This window comes from Monodon monoceros, unplaced genomic scaffold (genome assembly GCF_005190385.1).
Source record: "Monodon monoceros isolate NGI ecotype Baffin Bay Population unplaced genomic scaffold, NGI_Narwhal_1 Super_Scaffold_13, whole genome shotgun sequence".
Classification (NCBI taxonomy): Eukaryota; Metazoa; Chordata; class Mammalia; order Artiodactyla; family Monodontidae; genus Monodon; species Monodon monoceros.
The window spans coordinates 70148586-70161415 of NW_021703769.1; the positions used below are offsets into that span (position 1 = coordinate 70148586).

General features: G+C 49.0%; 2 protein-coding genes and 1 non-coding gene across 5 annotated transcripts in view; 2 read left to right on the plus strand and 1 right to left on the minus strand.

Annotated features, from left to right (window-relative positions):
• Positions 1-88, plus strand: TRNAK-UUU. The gene is given in 2 exon segments: positions 1-37; positions 45-88. It is a non-coding gene; the product is annotated as a tRNA-Lys (tRNA).
• A 6044-nt stretch (positions 89-6132) lies between these two features.
• Positions 6133-7643, minus strand: NUPR1 (nuclear protein 1, transcriptional regulator). The gene is made up of 3 exons (XM_029220064.1): positions 7306-7643; positions 6752-6901; positions 6133-6419 (listed from the first exon to the last, which is right to left on the minus strand). The coding sequence occupies exons 1-2, from the start codon at positions 7415-7417 to the stop codon at positions 6765-6767; spliced, it is 249 nt and encodes an 82-aa protein (XP_029075897.1). The 5' UTR covers positions 7418-7643; the 3' UTR covers positions 6133-6419; positions 6752-6764.
• Positions 7644-7923: 280 nt separating this feature from the next.
• Positions 7924-12830, plus strand: part of SGF29 (SAGA complex associated factor 29) — a 38212-nt gene continuing 33305 nt past the window's right edge. The window contains exons 1-2 of one of the 3 annotated variants that reach the window (XM_029220051.1): positions 7924-9155; positions 9469-11663. In XM_029220051.1, coding sequence (XP_029075884.1) covers positions 11600-11663 — 64 coding nt within the window. In that variant the 5' untranslated portion in view covers positions 7924-9155; positions 9469-11599. Of the gene's footprint in view, positions 11664-12830 lie in introns of all 3 variants that reach the window. The other 2 variants (XM_029220052.1, XM_029220055.1) reach the window with 2 other exon arrangements.

A 12830-nucleotide genomic window follows, 5' to 3' on the forward strand; every position in this document is an offset into this window, starting at 1 on the left:
TCCCTGGTGGTCCAGTGGTTAGGACTCCAGGCTTTTGCTGCTTTCACTGCTGAGGGCCCGGGCCCAGGTTCAATCCCTGGTCAGGGAACTAAGATCCCGCAAGCCGCAGAAAAACCAAAAAACAGACAACAGCAACAACAATAAAACACCATTCTGGGAGGTGAGTGTTTACAGATGAGGAAATTAAGATGCAGGGTAAACAATAACTTGTCCCAGGTCACAGCCAAGTTTGCAGGCCGGATCTGGACATGGGTCTGGGGGACTCTAAGGCTGGTCCAGTCACTATGGCTGTGTAACAAACCATCCCCAAACATAATGGTGTGAAACAACCATTTAATTATGCTCCCAGTTTCTGCAGGTTGGGAATTGGAGGCGGCTTGTCTCTGCTGCACAATATCTCAGGCCTCACCTGGGAAGATTCAGTTGCTGGAGGTGACTTGACGGCTGGGACTGGACCCACCTGCAGGCTCCCTTCACACACGTGTCTGGAGGTTGGGGATGGCTTTCAGCTGGGACTTCAGCTGGACCGAAGGCCAGAACAACAACAATATGTGACCTTTCTATATCATCTTTCATGTGTGCTTATCTTGGACTTCCTCACAGCAGGGTGCCTGGGGTCCAAGAACCACCGGGAGCAAGGTAGAAGCGCATGGTGTTTCATGAAAGCACCACTTCCGCTGTCCTCTGTCAGTCGAGAGGACATGGTCGTAGAAGTCCTCCCACGTTCAGAAGGAAGAGACATAGTCCCGTGTCTCCCATTTGATGGAGGGGAGGTCAAGGGCGTACTGTAAGGAGAGCAGGTGGGGTGGGAACTCTTGCTGTGACCATCTTTCATAAATGCAATTCTCAAACTTCACTGCAAGCTCAAATCATGTTTCAAAGTCCCAGTGCCCAAGCTATACCCCAGACCAGTGAAATCAGAATCAGGGAGAGAGAGCCAGGAAGCAATATTTTCTTTAACGTCTGGGTAATTACAATGAGGCCGTCTCCCATGTATGCAAAGCTCCTGGCACAGTGTTTGGCTCGTGAGCAACTGTTTTTTTTTTTTCCCCCAAGTGTAAACACCTATGACTTTTTTTTTTTTTTGCGGTACACGGGCCTCTCACTGTTGTGGCCTCTCCCGTTGCAGAGCACAGGCTCCGGACGCACAGGCCCAGCGGCCATGGCTCACGGGCCCAGCCGCTCCACGGCATGTGGGATCTTCACGGACCAGGACACGAACCCGTATCCTCTGCATTGGCAGGCAGACTCTCAACCACTGCGCCACCAGGGAAGCCCACACCTATGACTCCTAATAGACAAAGTTGTCATAGATAATGCACAGGTGGACTTGAAGTTTTAGTTAGGTGTTTCTTTTTACAGTTATTTTCTAATTATGACACGTGGCTGTGGGCTTCCTTTTTTGGTGGTTATGTAGTTTCTTTTAAAATACATTTAAGTAAAAAAGGTAAGAAGGTAACTTTTTAAATGCTAAGTAAATAGAGACTTCCCTGGTGATACAGTGGTTAAGAATCCGCCTGCCAATGCAGGGGACATGGGTTCGAGCTCTGGTCCGGGAAGATCCCACAGGTGGAGCAACTAAGCCTGTGTGCCACAACTACTGAGCCTGTGCTCTAGACCCCATGAGCCACAACTACTGAAGCCTGTGTGCCTGGATCCTGTGCTCTGCAACGTGAAGCTCCCACGATGAGAAGCCCGTGCACCGCAACGAGAAGTGGCCCCTGCTGGCTACAACTAGAGAAAGCACGTACTCAGCAACAAAGACCCAAAGGAGCCAAAAAAATAAAAAAAAAAGAAGTTGAAAAAATGACAACTTTAATTAACATTCTCTCCTTGTGCGTATATGTACATACAAATTGTTCAAAACAGAATATGAGACGTCATCAGAATCCTTAACCGGAAATAGTTAATCTTTAAAAAAATAAATAAAATGTTAAGTAAATAATGACGCAGCTTGAATGCACATAGGGTAGAAATCACAAAAGTGCTGTGTGAATGGTAAAGCTGGGAAACCCCTGAGGCAGGTAATCAATAATGGTATCTAGGACTATGACTTATTAGTATCACCTTTAAAAAGTGCTTGTTGAGGGGGCTTCCCTGGTGGCTCAGTGGTTGAGAGTCCGCCTGCCGATGCAGGGGACACGGGTTCGTGCCCCGGTCCGGGAAGATCCCACATGCCACGGAGCGGCTGAGCCCGTGAGCCATGGCCGCTGAGCCTGCTCGTCCGGAGCCTGTGTTCCGCAACGGGAGAGGCCACAACAGTGAGAGGCCCGCGTACCGCAAACAAAACATAAAAAAAGTGCTGGTTGAAAATCAACTTTGGGTGATTCTGAAATTTTAAAAAATAGACATCTGAGAGCTGGCCTCTGGAGTGGGCGGATGAGGACAAGCACGTAAAGCACATGAAGGAGCCAGGAATCCTTTGGATTGTGGCAACCTGATGGAAAATTCCCATAAGCCCCTGGGGGGAAAGAGAGGTCAATCAGCTCTCCAGTTCTCACGAGAGACCCAAGAAATTGGGGAAACACGTATTACATACAACCAGGAAATGACAAAGAAAAGAATGGAACAGAAGAGGGAGGTTCTGGAGGGTTCTCATCCTGATGGGGTCCCTAGTCTTCATGTAGTTTAAGCCAGGCCCAGGCCCCTGCACCCTGAGCCATGATTTCCCCTTCCGCAAAGGAGAAAGAGTGCGGCTCTACAGATCTGAACATTCTGTAATTCCAAGAATGGTCTGGTTCCTGGAACAGCCACTTAAAGGCCTACCCAGGCAGAGGCTGTGCCAGGGAAGGCCAAGGCCAGGGAAGGCCAATCAGAGGCCAGGAGTGAGGGGTGATGTGTGGAGCCTCCTGGCAAGTGTCAAAGGACCCATTACCCAGGGACTGGCCACGTCCAGCTAGAGACACAACACTCCCCAGCCTGTTCTCTCCTTTGAAGTTGACAGAAGAGAGGATAGTCTCAGCAATTGACAGGTGGGGAAACTGAGGCTCACACTGGAGTAGTTGACTAGAAATTAACTAGCATCTAGAATTCTTCATTGTCAGTACATAGTTCTTCTCAGGCATGTAGTCAAAAAAGGGTGCAACCCAAACTTTGAAAATCAGACAGACCTGATTTTTTTTTTATAAATATATTTATTTATTTTTGGCTGCGTTGGGTCTTCGCTGCTGAGTGCAGGCTTTCTCTAGTTGCAGCGAGTCGGGGCTACTCTTTGTTGTGGTATGCGACCTTCTCATTGTGGTGGCTTCTCTTGTTGCAGAGCACGGGCTCTAGGCGCACGGGCTTCAGTAGTTGTGGCACGCGGGCTCAGTAGTTGTGGCTTGCACGCTCTCGAGCGCAGGCTCAGTAGTTGTGGCGCACGGGCTTAGTTGCTCCGCAGCATGTGGTGCCTTCCCGGACCAGGGCTTGAACCCGTGTCCCCTGAATTGGCAGCTGGATTCTTAACCACTGCGCCACCAGGGAAGCCCCAGACCAGATTTTAAAAGTCCCAGCTTCTGCAGGTTGCAGCTGTGAGACTTTGGTGAAATTACTTAACTTCTCTGAACCTCGGTTTTCTGGTCTGTAAAATGGGATCAATAATCCTATGCCTATTGGGCTATTGTAAGGGTTAAATGGGTTAATGTCTATAAAACACATGTCACAGAGTAGTAGCCCAATGCATGGGAGCTGTTGCTATGATTTTCTGAAGCTGATGCACAGATCTGTCCTGGGCAGAGAGCTACTGCCCAGTGATGCTCCTGCCATTTGCCTCCTGAGTTCAAGAGCTGACACTAACCCTAAGGCCTGGTTCCAATCCTATCAGGGTCCCATTTGTCCCTCCTTGCATGCATGCCTTCAGCCAGGTCCTGGTAATAGAGTAGGCATCCAATAAACCTTAACTGAACGAATAAATAATCTCTCATGGAAAGAGGGGTTTGAGGGAAAGTCTGAAGGAGCTGTATGCCAAAATGACTGTGAGATTCTGGTCGTAGTTTTGCTGTGGGTGCCATCCCAGAGAAGGTCTCTCCCTGGGGTGGAGGGGAGGAGTCAGATGGTGGAGGGCAAGTAGGAGAAGACTTTGAAGAGCTGAGCCTTGCAGGATGGGTGGGATTAAAAGCATCTCAGACAGAAAGGACCAGAAAACAGAAGCTTGCTCAAGGGGCAGGTGGGAGAATCAGATTTCAGTCCACATTAAGGAGTGACTCTGAGAAGGAATCAGGCAACACAAAGGCGGCAATTTTCCTACCCCTAGTGGTGTTCAAGCAAGCAGAGAGTATCCCAGCGTGAAGTGGGGTGAGGTTGGACTAGATGTCTTTTAACGTCCTTCCCAAGTCAGAGATTCTGAGACTGTTACTAGGTTGGACTCAGGGGAAGCTGATGGATAAAGGCTCTTAAAGGTTCAAGCTATGCATCTGTTACTGCTCCAACAGCTGCCTTATTCCTCTGTCCATATTCTTGGGTCCCTAAGAACAATTAACTCCAAGTTTTGCAGCCCAGAAAGGGATGGGAGAAAAGGAAAAAGGCTATGCCCAGGTCTAGACTGAGGGCCACCCTTTATACCCCTTGTTGCTTGCTAGTTTTTTTCTGATATTCACTGTCTCCTGCTTCCTTCAGTAATAAAACCCTGCCCTCCCTCAGTTTTGCCTAGCACGTGGCTAAGTAGTTAAATACTACATGTCCCAACCTCTCCTGTAGTTGGGCGTGGTTATGTGTTTAAATTCTGAGCAGATGTGATGTGTTCTGCTTTTAGGTTATGGCCTTAAAAATAAATTAGTGTGGGCTTCCCCGGTGGTGCAGTGGTTAAGAATCCGCTTGCCAAAGCAGGGGACACGGGTTCGAGCCCCGGTCCAGGAAGAATCCCACATGCCGCGGAGCAACTAAGCCAAAATAAATAAATAAATTAGTGTGGCCTCCCCTGGTCCCTTCCCCACTCCATTTACGTACGCTGAATGCAGATGAGATGGCAGGTACTGGAGGAGCTAGGTCGGACCGCAAAGTGGTAGCCATGTTTTAAGGATGGCAGAAAAATGAGCCAGAAGTAGCTGGAATTCCTGCCACAATGGAGCTGCCATTTTAGCCCGGGAGTACTGACCCTTGGAGCTGTTATGTAACAGAGAAAGAACTTTCTATCCTGTTTCGTTTGAGTCTTCATTTCAGCAACCTAAGTCTCTACCTCAATCAATATATCCTCTCAGCTCCCATCACACCTCTTATTTGCTCCACATTCTTCTGGAAGTCTGGCTCCAAGACTGACAACACTAGATAAGACTCTTCCTCCTCAGGTGACTTTCCAGAACCCTGTCCTGGCAAAAACCCCCTTGGCAAACGGACCCATGTCACACTTGAGGACAATAAGGATCCTTGAATTTGAGTCCTGAATAACTTGGGGCAAATCCCTTAATTTTTTTTCTTTTATAAATTTATTTATTTTATTTATTTATTTTTGGCTGCGTTGGGTCTTCGCTGCTGAGTGCGGGCTTTCTCTAGTTGCAGAGAGTGGGGGCTACTCTTTCGCAATGCTCAGGCTTCTCATTGTGGTGGCTTCTCTTGTTGCAGAGCAGGGGCTCTAGGCGCATGGGCTTCTGTAGTTGTGGTACGCAGGCTCAGTACCTATGGTGCATGGGCTTAGTTGCTCTGCAGCACGTGGGATCTTCCTGGACCAGGGCTCAAACCCGTGTTCACTGCATTTGCAGGCGGATTCTTAACCACTGCGCCACCAGGGAAGCCCCTCCCTTAATGTTTTAAATCTCAGTTTTTGCCATTTTGCAGATGGCATCAATAAATAACATTCACTTCAAAGGGTGGTTTTATATGAATACAAGATAAACAACAAGATTGTTATTCCGAAAATGGAGAGAAGCTGGGGAGGGGGCTTGTTTCATGGGCAGCATTACAAAGAAACAGAGGAAATTCCCTTGCACCTCATAAGAAACCACAGAAACATATGCACCAAAACACATGTATACAAAAAAAAAAAAAATGCTCACCTCTACGGCCATACAAAATTAGAAACGCCCCTTCCCAGACACACAACCAAAATAAACACTCACCAAAATGCTCTCATTGGTTCATGCAAATGCAGACACTTGCTGGCAGAAATGTGCACCCAAAAAGCCACACAAAGAGAGAGGACAAAAACACACACACAGGCTGCAGCTGCTGTACTTTGTTTATTGTCGCTGTCACCCTGGGGAGCTCCGGTTTCTTCTTTCTTTTTGAGGGGTACCTTCATGATTCTGCCTCTCTCTATTCTCTGCCTCTTGTTCCCCATCTTGTTTTTTTTCTGGGGCTGGGGCTGCTTCGTTGGTGGCCCTTCGGAACCTCAGTCAGGTGGGCTAAGTCCTGGGGGCGGGGGCAAGCAGGCCTGGATCCCGCCCCCCGGGGCTGGTTCCTCGCAGTTCTGTCTCCGTCGCTGTGGGGTGTCCGTGCTCTGACTTCATCTGGGGGAAGGAAAGCAGGTGGTGAAAGCACAGAGGCCTGGGTTCTAATTCTGCCTCTCCTGCTCACTTGCTCCGTGACTCTAGAGAAGGACCCTACCCTCTCTGGGCCTCAGTTTCCCTCTTTGTAAACCAAATTTTGCTCCAGTTGGAAAGGGTCTGTTTCTCCCTTTGCTCTGGTCACTAGGAAACTCAAAAGTCTCTCTCATTGTATTCCATGTTGAGACAACAATTCTTGGATCCCTCCTCCCACCCAACCTTGCCCATTCAGGCCTGTCCTTTCCAGGCAGAGAGACCTCTACTGGTGCTGCGGACGGGGCCCCCTGACGCCTTACCTCGAGTTCTGTCTCAGGGCCGTGCCCCTCGCTTTTTCCGCTCCGTGTTCTGGAGCTTGGTCACCAGCTTCCTCTCGTGCCCACCAGGGCTGTGACGGTTGGTATTGGCGGCGGCTTCTCTCTTGGTGCGACCTTTCCGGCCGCCCACTCCTGGGAACCGAGGTGAGAGGCGGTGGTGAGGTGGGCAGAGGGGTGAGCCGCAGGGGGTCCAGAGGGCAGGGATGGAAAGAGCTCGGGTTAAAGTCGGGAGGCTGGGGGGCATCACCATGTAGATTTAGGGCAGTCGTTGTCCCTGTTTCCCCGTCTATGGAATGATGTTGCTGCTCTAATATTCTAGGAGTGCGTGTGGTCCCAGGGCTGAGTAGGACAGAGCTCACTGGATGAGGGGTTAGAAGGGGGTGACTTGAGGGGTCAAGGGAACAGGCTGGAGAAGGGTGATGTATGGGCAGGAGCCCAAGGAGGGATCCTAGTTTGGGAAGGGGGGTGGTCAGGCCATTTGTGAGGGTGGGCATTGGAGACGGAAGGACCAGGAAGGTGGCAGGACCAGGCCTTACCCAGGTAAGAATGAGCCAGGCTGTAGAGGTCATACTCATCCAGGTTGGGGTCTTCATCCTCTGGGCCTGGGGGCTGCCTGGACGGGCTGGCTGCTCTCGGGATGGTGGCCATGATGTCTGTCTCTGTCTCTGTCTCTGTCTCTGTCTCTCTCTCTCTCTCTCTCTCTCTCTCTCTCTCTCTCTCTCTCGTCTTCTAAAGCTTTGTTTGTGTCTGCTTTGCTGACACCTCCCAATTCACTGGCCCCAACTTACAAGGCCACAGTCTCCTCCTCGGCCCACAGTCTGGCTCCAACCCCTCAGGCCCTGTCTGATGCAATCTGACCTTTTCCCAGAACCCAGCCCAGTAAACATCAGTCAGAGAGGGGAAAGAGTCGGTCCTGTGAGTCCCAGCTCCCCTTGCCCCCCTCCCTCTCACTGGGGCTCGCCCAGCTGGGTATTTTTCCACTGAGGAGATCCCCGCCCCTCGGGGGTGGGGGGAGGTAAGAGGCAGGGTCTGGGCATAAACAGCCCTTGGGATGGAGGGCCGCAGGGAACTGAGGGCCTTACCTGGCTGACTCCTTCCTATCCATCTCCTGCCTTCTGCCACATGCCCCTCCTGGGCTGGGGTCATAGCCGCACAGCTGACCCTCACCCCCACCCACTTCTGGCTCAGACTCAGGACCGTGGTGGCAGAACATGGAGTGAAGAATGAGCTGGGACAGGGTACAACACACTCTGTGTTGTGTCATTGGTTCTCACCCCGATCACACCCAACCCAACTTTTTTATAAGAAACACCTTGGAACCCCCCCTTAACATCCTGAAATGGGGGTCCCTAGGTAATCTCCCACTCCTGAGAGGGAGGCTAGCAGAGTGGTTAAGCTGATTCTGGAGCCAGATGCCCTGTATTCAAACCCTTGATCCATTACATGCTGTGTGACCCTGGACAAGTCATTTTACCTCCCTGTGCCTCAGTTTTTTCCTCTATAAACTGCGGATGATAATAATTGTATCTACCTCATAGATTTGGGGAGAGGATCAAATGAGATAATCCATGGCATGGCACCTGCAACAGTGCCTGCTACAGTGTAAGCTGCATTGTGTGAGTTGAGCACATAGTTTCCAAACAATTCAATATAATGCCCTCCCTGTAATGTAAAGGAGACGTAGAGGAGATTAATTTAAAATAAAATAATATGTATTTCAAACCATAGATATACTGAGGTAGAAGACATTGTGAAGTAAACAGATGTTTGTGCTAATTTAATATGAATTAAAAGAAGGGGTTTGGATAAGAAACATGGAAAAGTGGAATTTTCCTCTTTTGCCTGAAGGACCTGACTGTGTGGGTCACGTTGACCCAGAGAGGCCACACCCTGGGCTGCCCACTCATGCTTCAGCTGAGGTTTCAGCACCAGGGGCAGGGAAGGAAGCAGGCACAACATTCCACTTTTTTTTTTTTTTTTTAAACTCTGTGGTTTCCAGTGCAAGAGGACCTTCTCAGCCCAGGGCAGGTGTTAATTCCCTGCTCACATTCCCACTTTGCTGTGAGCCCATCGAAACACTGTTTCATCTCAATGTTACCTAAACTCCATTCTTCCCGGAATAATAACCCAGTAATAACCCGGTCTCGTCCTCTGCAGAACAAGAAGCGTCACTTCGACTTGCTCTTCTCGCTGGCCTGAGCCAGAATTAAATTCAGCCTCTGTTTTCCAGATTTGGGTGATTTGTGAGTTCTTTAACACCCAGGAAATGAAAGTGAATAAAAACAGAATGGGGATAATAATAAAAGGCCAGATGATAAGAGAAAGAGGAAAATAACCATAACTTAAACAAAAGTAACAAACACACTGGAACTTCCCTGGTGGTCCGGTGAGTAAGACTCCGGGATCTCAATGCCGGGGCCCTGGGTTTGCGATCCCTGGTCAGGGAACTAGATCCCGCATACCGAAACTAAGAGTCTGCATGCTGCAACTAAGGCCCGGTGCAGCCAGAAAGAAAAACAAAAATCAACCCCCCAAATACAAACAGACCAGGCAATTTAAGGTGGAGAAATTAGGAAATACGGAGTTCTTGCAAAGTAGTGGGCTTTACCACTAAATGTAGTAGCAAAATCATTCCCTCTAGCATGACATGAGATGGGGTGGGGTCGGCTCACTGAAATAAATTTTTTTTTTTTTGATAGCTTCGTGAATGTCTAGCAGGACAGTGACCTGAGATCATTGTGACTACGGAGAACACGCCCACAAATTCCCGAGCTACCTCTAGGGGACGGTCTTTCACTCATTCACTTCTGCCACCAGGACTCCGGGTTACCAGCTGCGAGATCCTGAGCCCACTTATTTTTTTTTAATTTTTTTAATTTTTTTGCAGTATGCGGGCCTCTCACTGTTGTGGTCTCTCCCGTTGCGGAGCACAGGCTCCGGACGCGCAGGCCCAGCGGCCATGGCTCACGGGCCCAGCCGCTCCGCAGCATGTGGGCTCTTCCCGGACCGGGGCGTGCCCTGCATCGGCAGGCGGACTCTTCACCACTGCGCCACCAGGGAAGCCCCTGAGCCCACTTCTGAGCTCATCTGTAAAGGGAGAACGGCAACAGCCCCTGGTATGTGAAAGGGCCTCCTCCAGACCCGGCCCGCGGTATACTGCTATTTCCCCCAGTCTTCAAATAAAGAAAACCGAGGCTCAGATAGTGACTTGCTCAAGGTCACACGGCTGGTGAGTGGTGAAGGATTCCTCCCCCGGTCTACCCGACCCTAGTTCCGGGGCTCGTTCTAAGTCAGCACAGCTGACCAAACACTGGCAAAAGTTTGACAGCTGTGTGTATGGAGGCATCTGTCAGGGTTTCCTCCTTCCTCCCTTCCTCCCAAACAGTCAGTGCTTGCTTGGGACCAGGCCAGGTACTGAAGATGCACCGAACTACACACTGCGCCCTCTGGAAGCTCTGGGGGAGGTGGGTCTTCAGCAAGATTAGTGCACATTCCTATCCAGAATACCATGCATCCCCTCAGTACATTACCCTTTCATTTTACTTTCTCCAGGGCATTCAGTTATTACTAATCAAAAATCTCTTTTTTATTTGTTTACTTCTCTATGATTTGTCCCCACTAGAATACAATCACTGGTTTAGTTTAGTTAGCAGTTAAAGGAGTAGGCTCTGGGACTTCCCTCGTGGTCCAATGGCTAAGATTCCACACTCCCAGTGCGGGAGGCCGGGGTTCAATCCCTGGCCGGGGAACTAAGATCCCACAAACGGCAAGTAGAGAGCCCATGTGCCACAACAAAGACCCAGCGCAGCTAAAATAAATAAATAAATAAAATAAAATAATAAAAAAATAAAGGAGTAGGCTCTGAAGCGGGACTGCCTGGGTCCAAACTTTGGTTCTACCAATTGTATGCCCTTAGACAAGTTATTTAGCCTCTCTGTGCCTCGGTTTCCTCATTTGTAAAATGAGATTAATAATTGTACCTACCTAGGAGGATTGCTGTGAGGATTAAGGGACCAGTTTTTATAAAGGCTTAGCACAGTACCTAGATCACAGTAAGCGTTAAATAATGTTAGCTATCATTATCATTATTCATGATAGCAGGAATCTTGTCTACCTTATCCCTGATGCCTGGCACACAGTCAGCGCTCAATAAATGACTAGTTGAATACATAGAGCTATGCTGAGACCAATATTGGTTTTTCAGCTTCCAGATGCTCTGTTCTGAAGAAACAGAGAGGCCCAATCCTAGTCCCACAGAGGACTGTGAAGACACACGACTGTCCTTCATGGAGCCAGGAAAGAAGGTCACTCTGGCCTTGATCGTGCACGTGCTGGAAGAATGAAGTCTAGACCCTAGGGGGAGGGGCAGGCAGGGAGGATAACCCAAGAGAGAAGGGACTTTGGGGAACCCATCAGCTGGACCTATAGGACCCAAAAGATGACTCAGTGGGAAAAGTCAGGAGGTGTGTTTTCCATCCCCTTGCCTCCAGGTGTGGTTAGGCCATTAACCATAGGCCAGCCACAAGGAAGTTTATTTTCTTTCTGCTTATGACTATACCTTCGTGACATTCCAGGAGATTGCCAAGCATGCCTATTACAACCCAGTATGATCAGCCTGGAGTAAACACAGGGGGCTGGGGGAGCTCTCCAGAGGGCACCTAACCCAGCAGGGCATGGGGTGGGGCAGGAGGAGGGTGTTGTGAGAGGATCAGGGCAGACTTCCTGGAGGCAGTGAAGCTTGAACAAGAACCACTGTGAGAAAGACAGCAAGACATGCCCAACTCCAGGAGTTAAACCATTCAAGTCGGGAAATCCTGGATAGCCTGAGGGATGTGCAGAAGTCTTTGGCTCGAAGGATCAGGAGCGTCCCTTGAAGGCAGGATATGTCATCAAGGTGAGTTGGTGACATCACTGTATACCAAGGGGACTCAAGAAGCTTCAATGAGGTGAAACAAGATACCTCTGTATGACCTTATAGTCCCAAGTCCAGAGAAACCCTCAAGCTTGGCTGCTGTGCTTGGAATTATTCTTGACTGTGTGATAACCTCACCTTGAGTATAAATGGATGCAATATTGATAAAAATGTTAAATGTACATACCCCCTGAGAAGTCTCCTATAGAAATGCTCCCAGGTCTTCCCTGGTGGCACAGTGGTTAAGAATCTGCCTGCCAACACAGGGGACACGGGTTGGAGCCCTGGTCCGGGAAGATCCCACATGCCGCGCAGCAACTAAGCCCACGAGCCACAACTACTGAGCCCACGTCCTGCAGCTACTGAAGCCCGTGCGCCTAGAGCCCGTGCTCTGCAACAAGAGAAGCTACCACAACGAGAAGCCCGCGCACCGCAACGAAGAGTAGCCCCCTCTCGCCACAGCCAGAGAAAGCCCGCGCGCAGCAACAAAGACCCAACGCAGCCAAAATAAATAAATAAATTTATTAAAAAAAAAAAAAAAAAAGAAATGCTCCCAGCCTTGTTTGTAGAGTGAAAAACAGGAAACAAATTAAGTGTCCATCGGTATGCAATTGATCAACACCCTTCTGTGAAATATTCTGTAGCCATTAAAAAAAACAAGCTATGTCTCTAGCCCTGATGAGAAAGTTGTCCATAAATCATTGTTAAATGAAAAAAGTAGTCTACAGAACATCATGTATACTATAATCCAAAATTTTGCATTACATTTATTGAAATAATAGAGATAATGAGTAATACATTGTTGTCAGCATAATACAGGTGTCACACATTTCTCCTGGTAACTAAGGAAGATACATGACCAGATAAAACAATAATAGAAGACTTTAGAATAAGAAATTCTATTACTGGAAGTCTCCCTAGAGATCAGCAAACCCAACCCCATTTAACAGATGAGGAAGGAAGGACCAGAGAGGCTGACATTCTTCACTCTACATATGTTAGGGCATTAACCATATGCCAGGCACTTGCTTGGTGCTGGGACATAAAAGCAGAACATGGTACCCACACCCAACTAGCTCATAGACAGGCTAGTGTCCAACATGGTCCCATGCAGTGTAATAAGTAATGCGAGAAAAGCACATTCAAGCT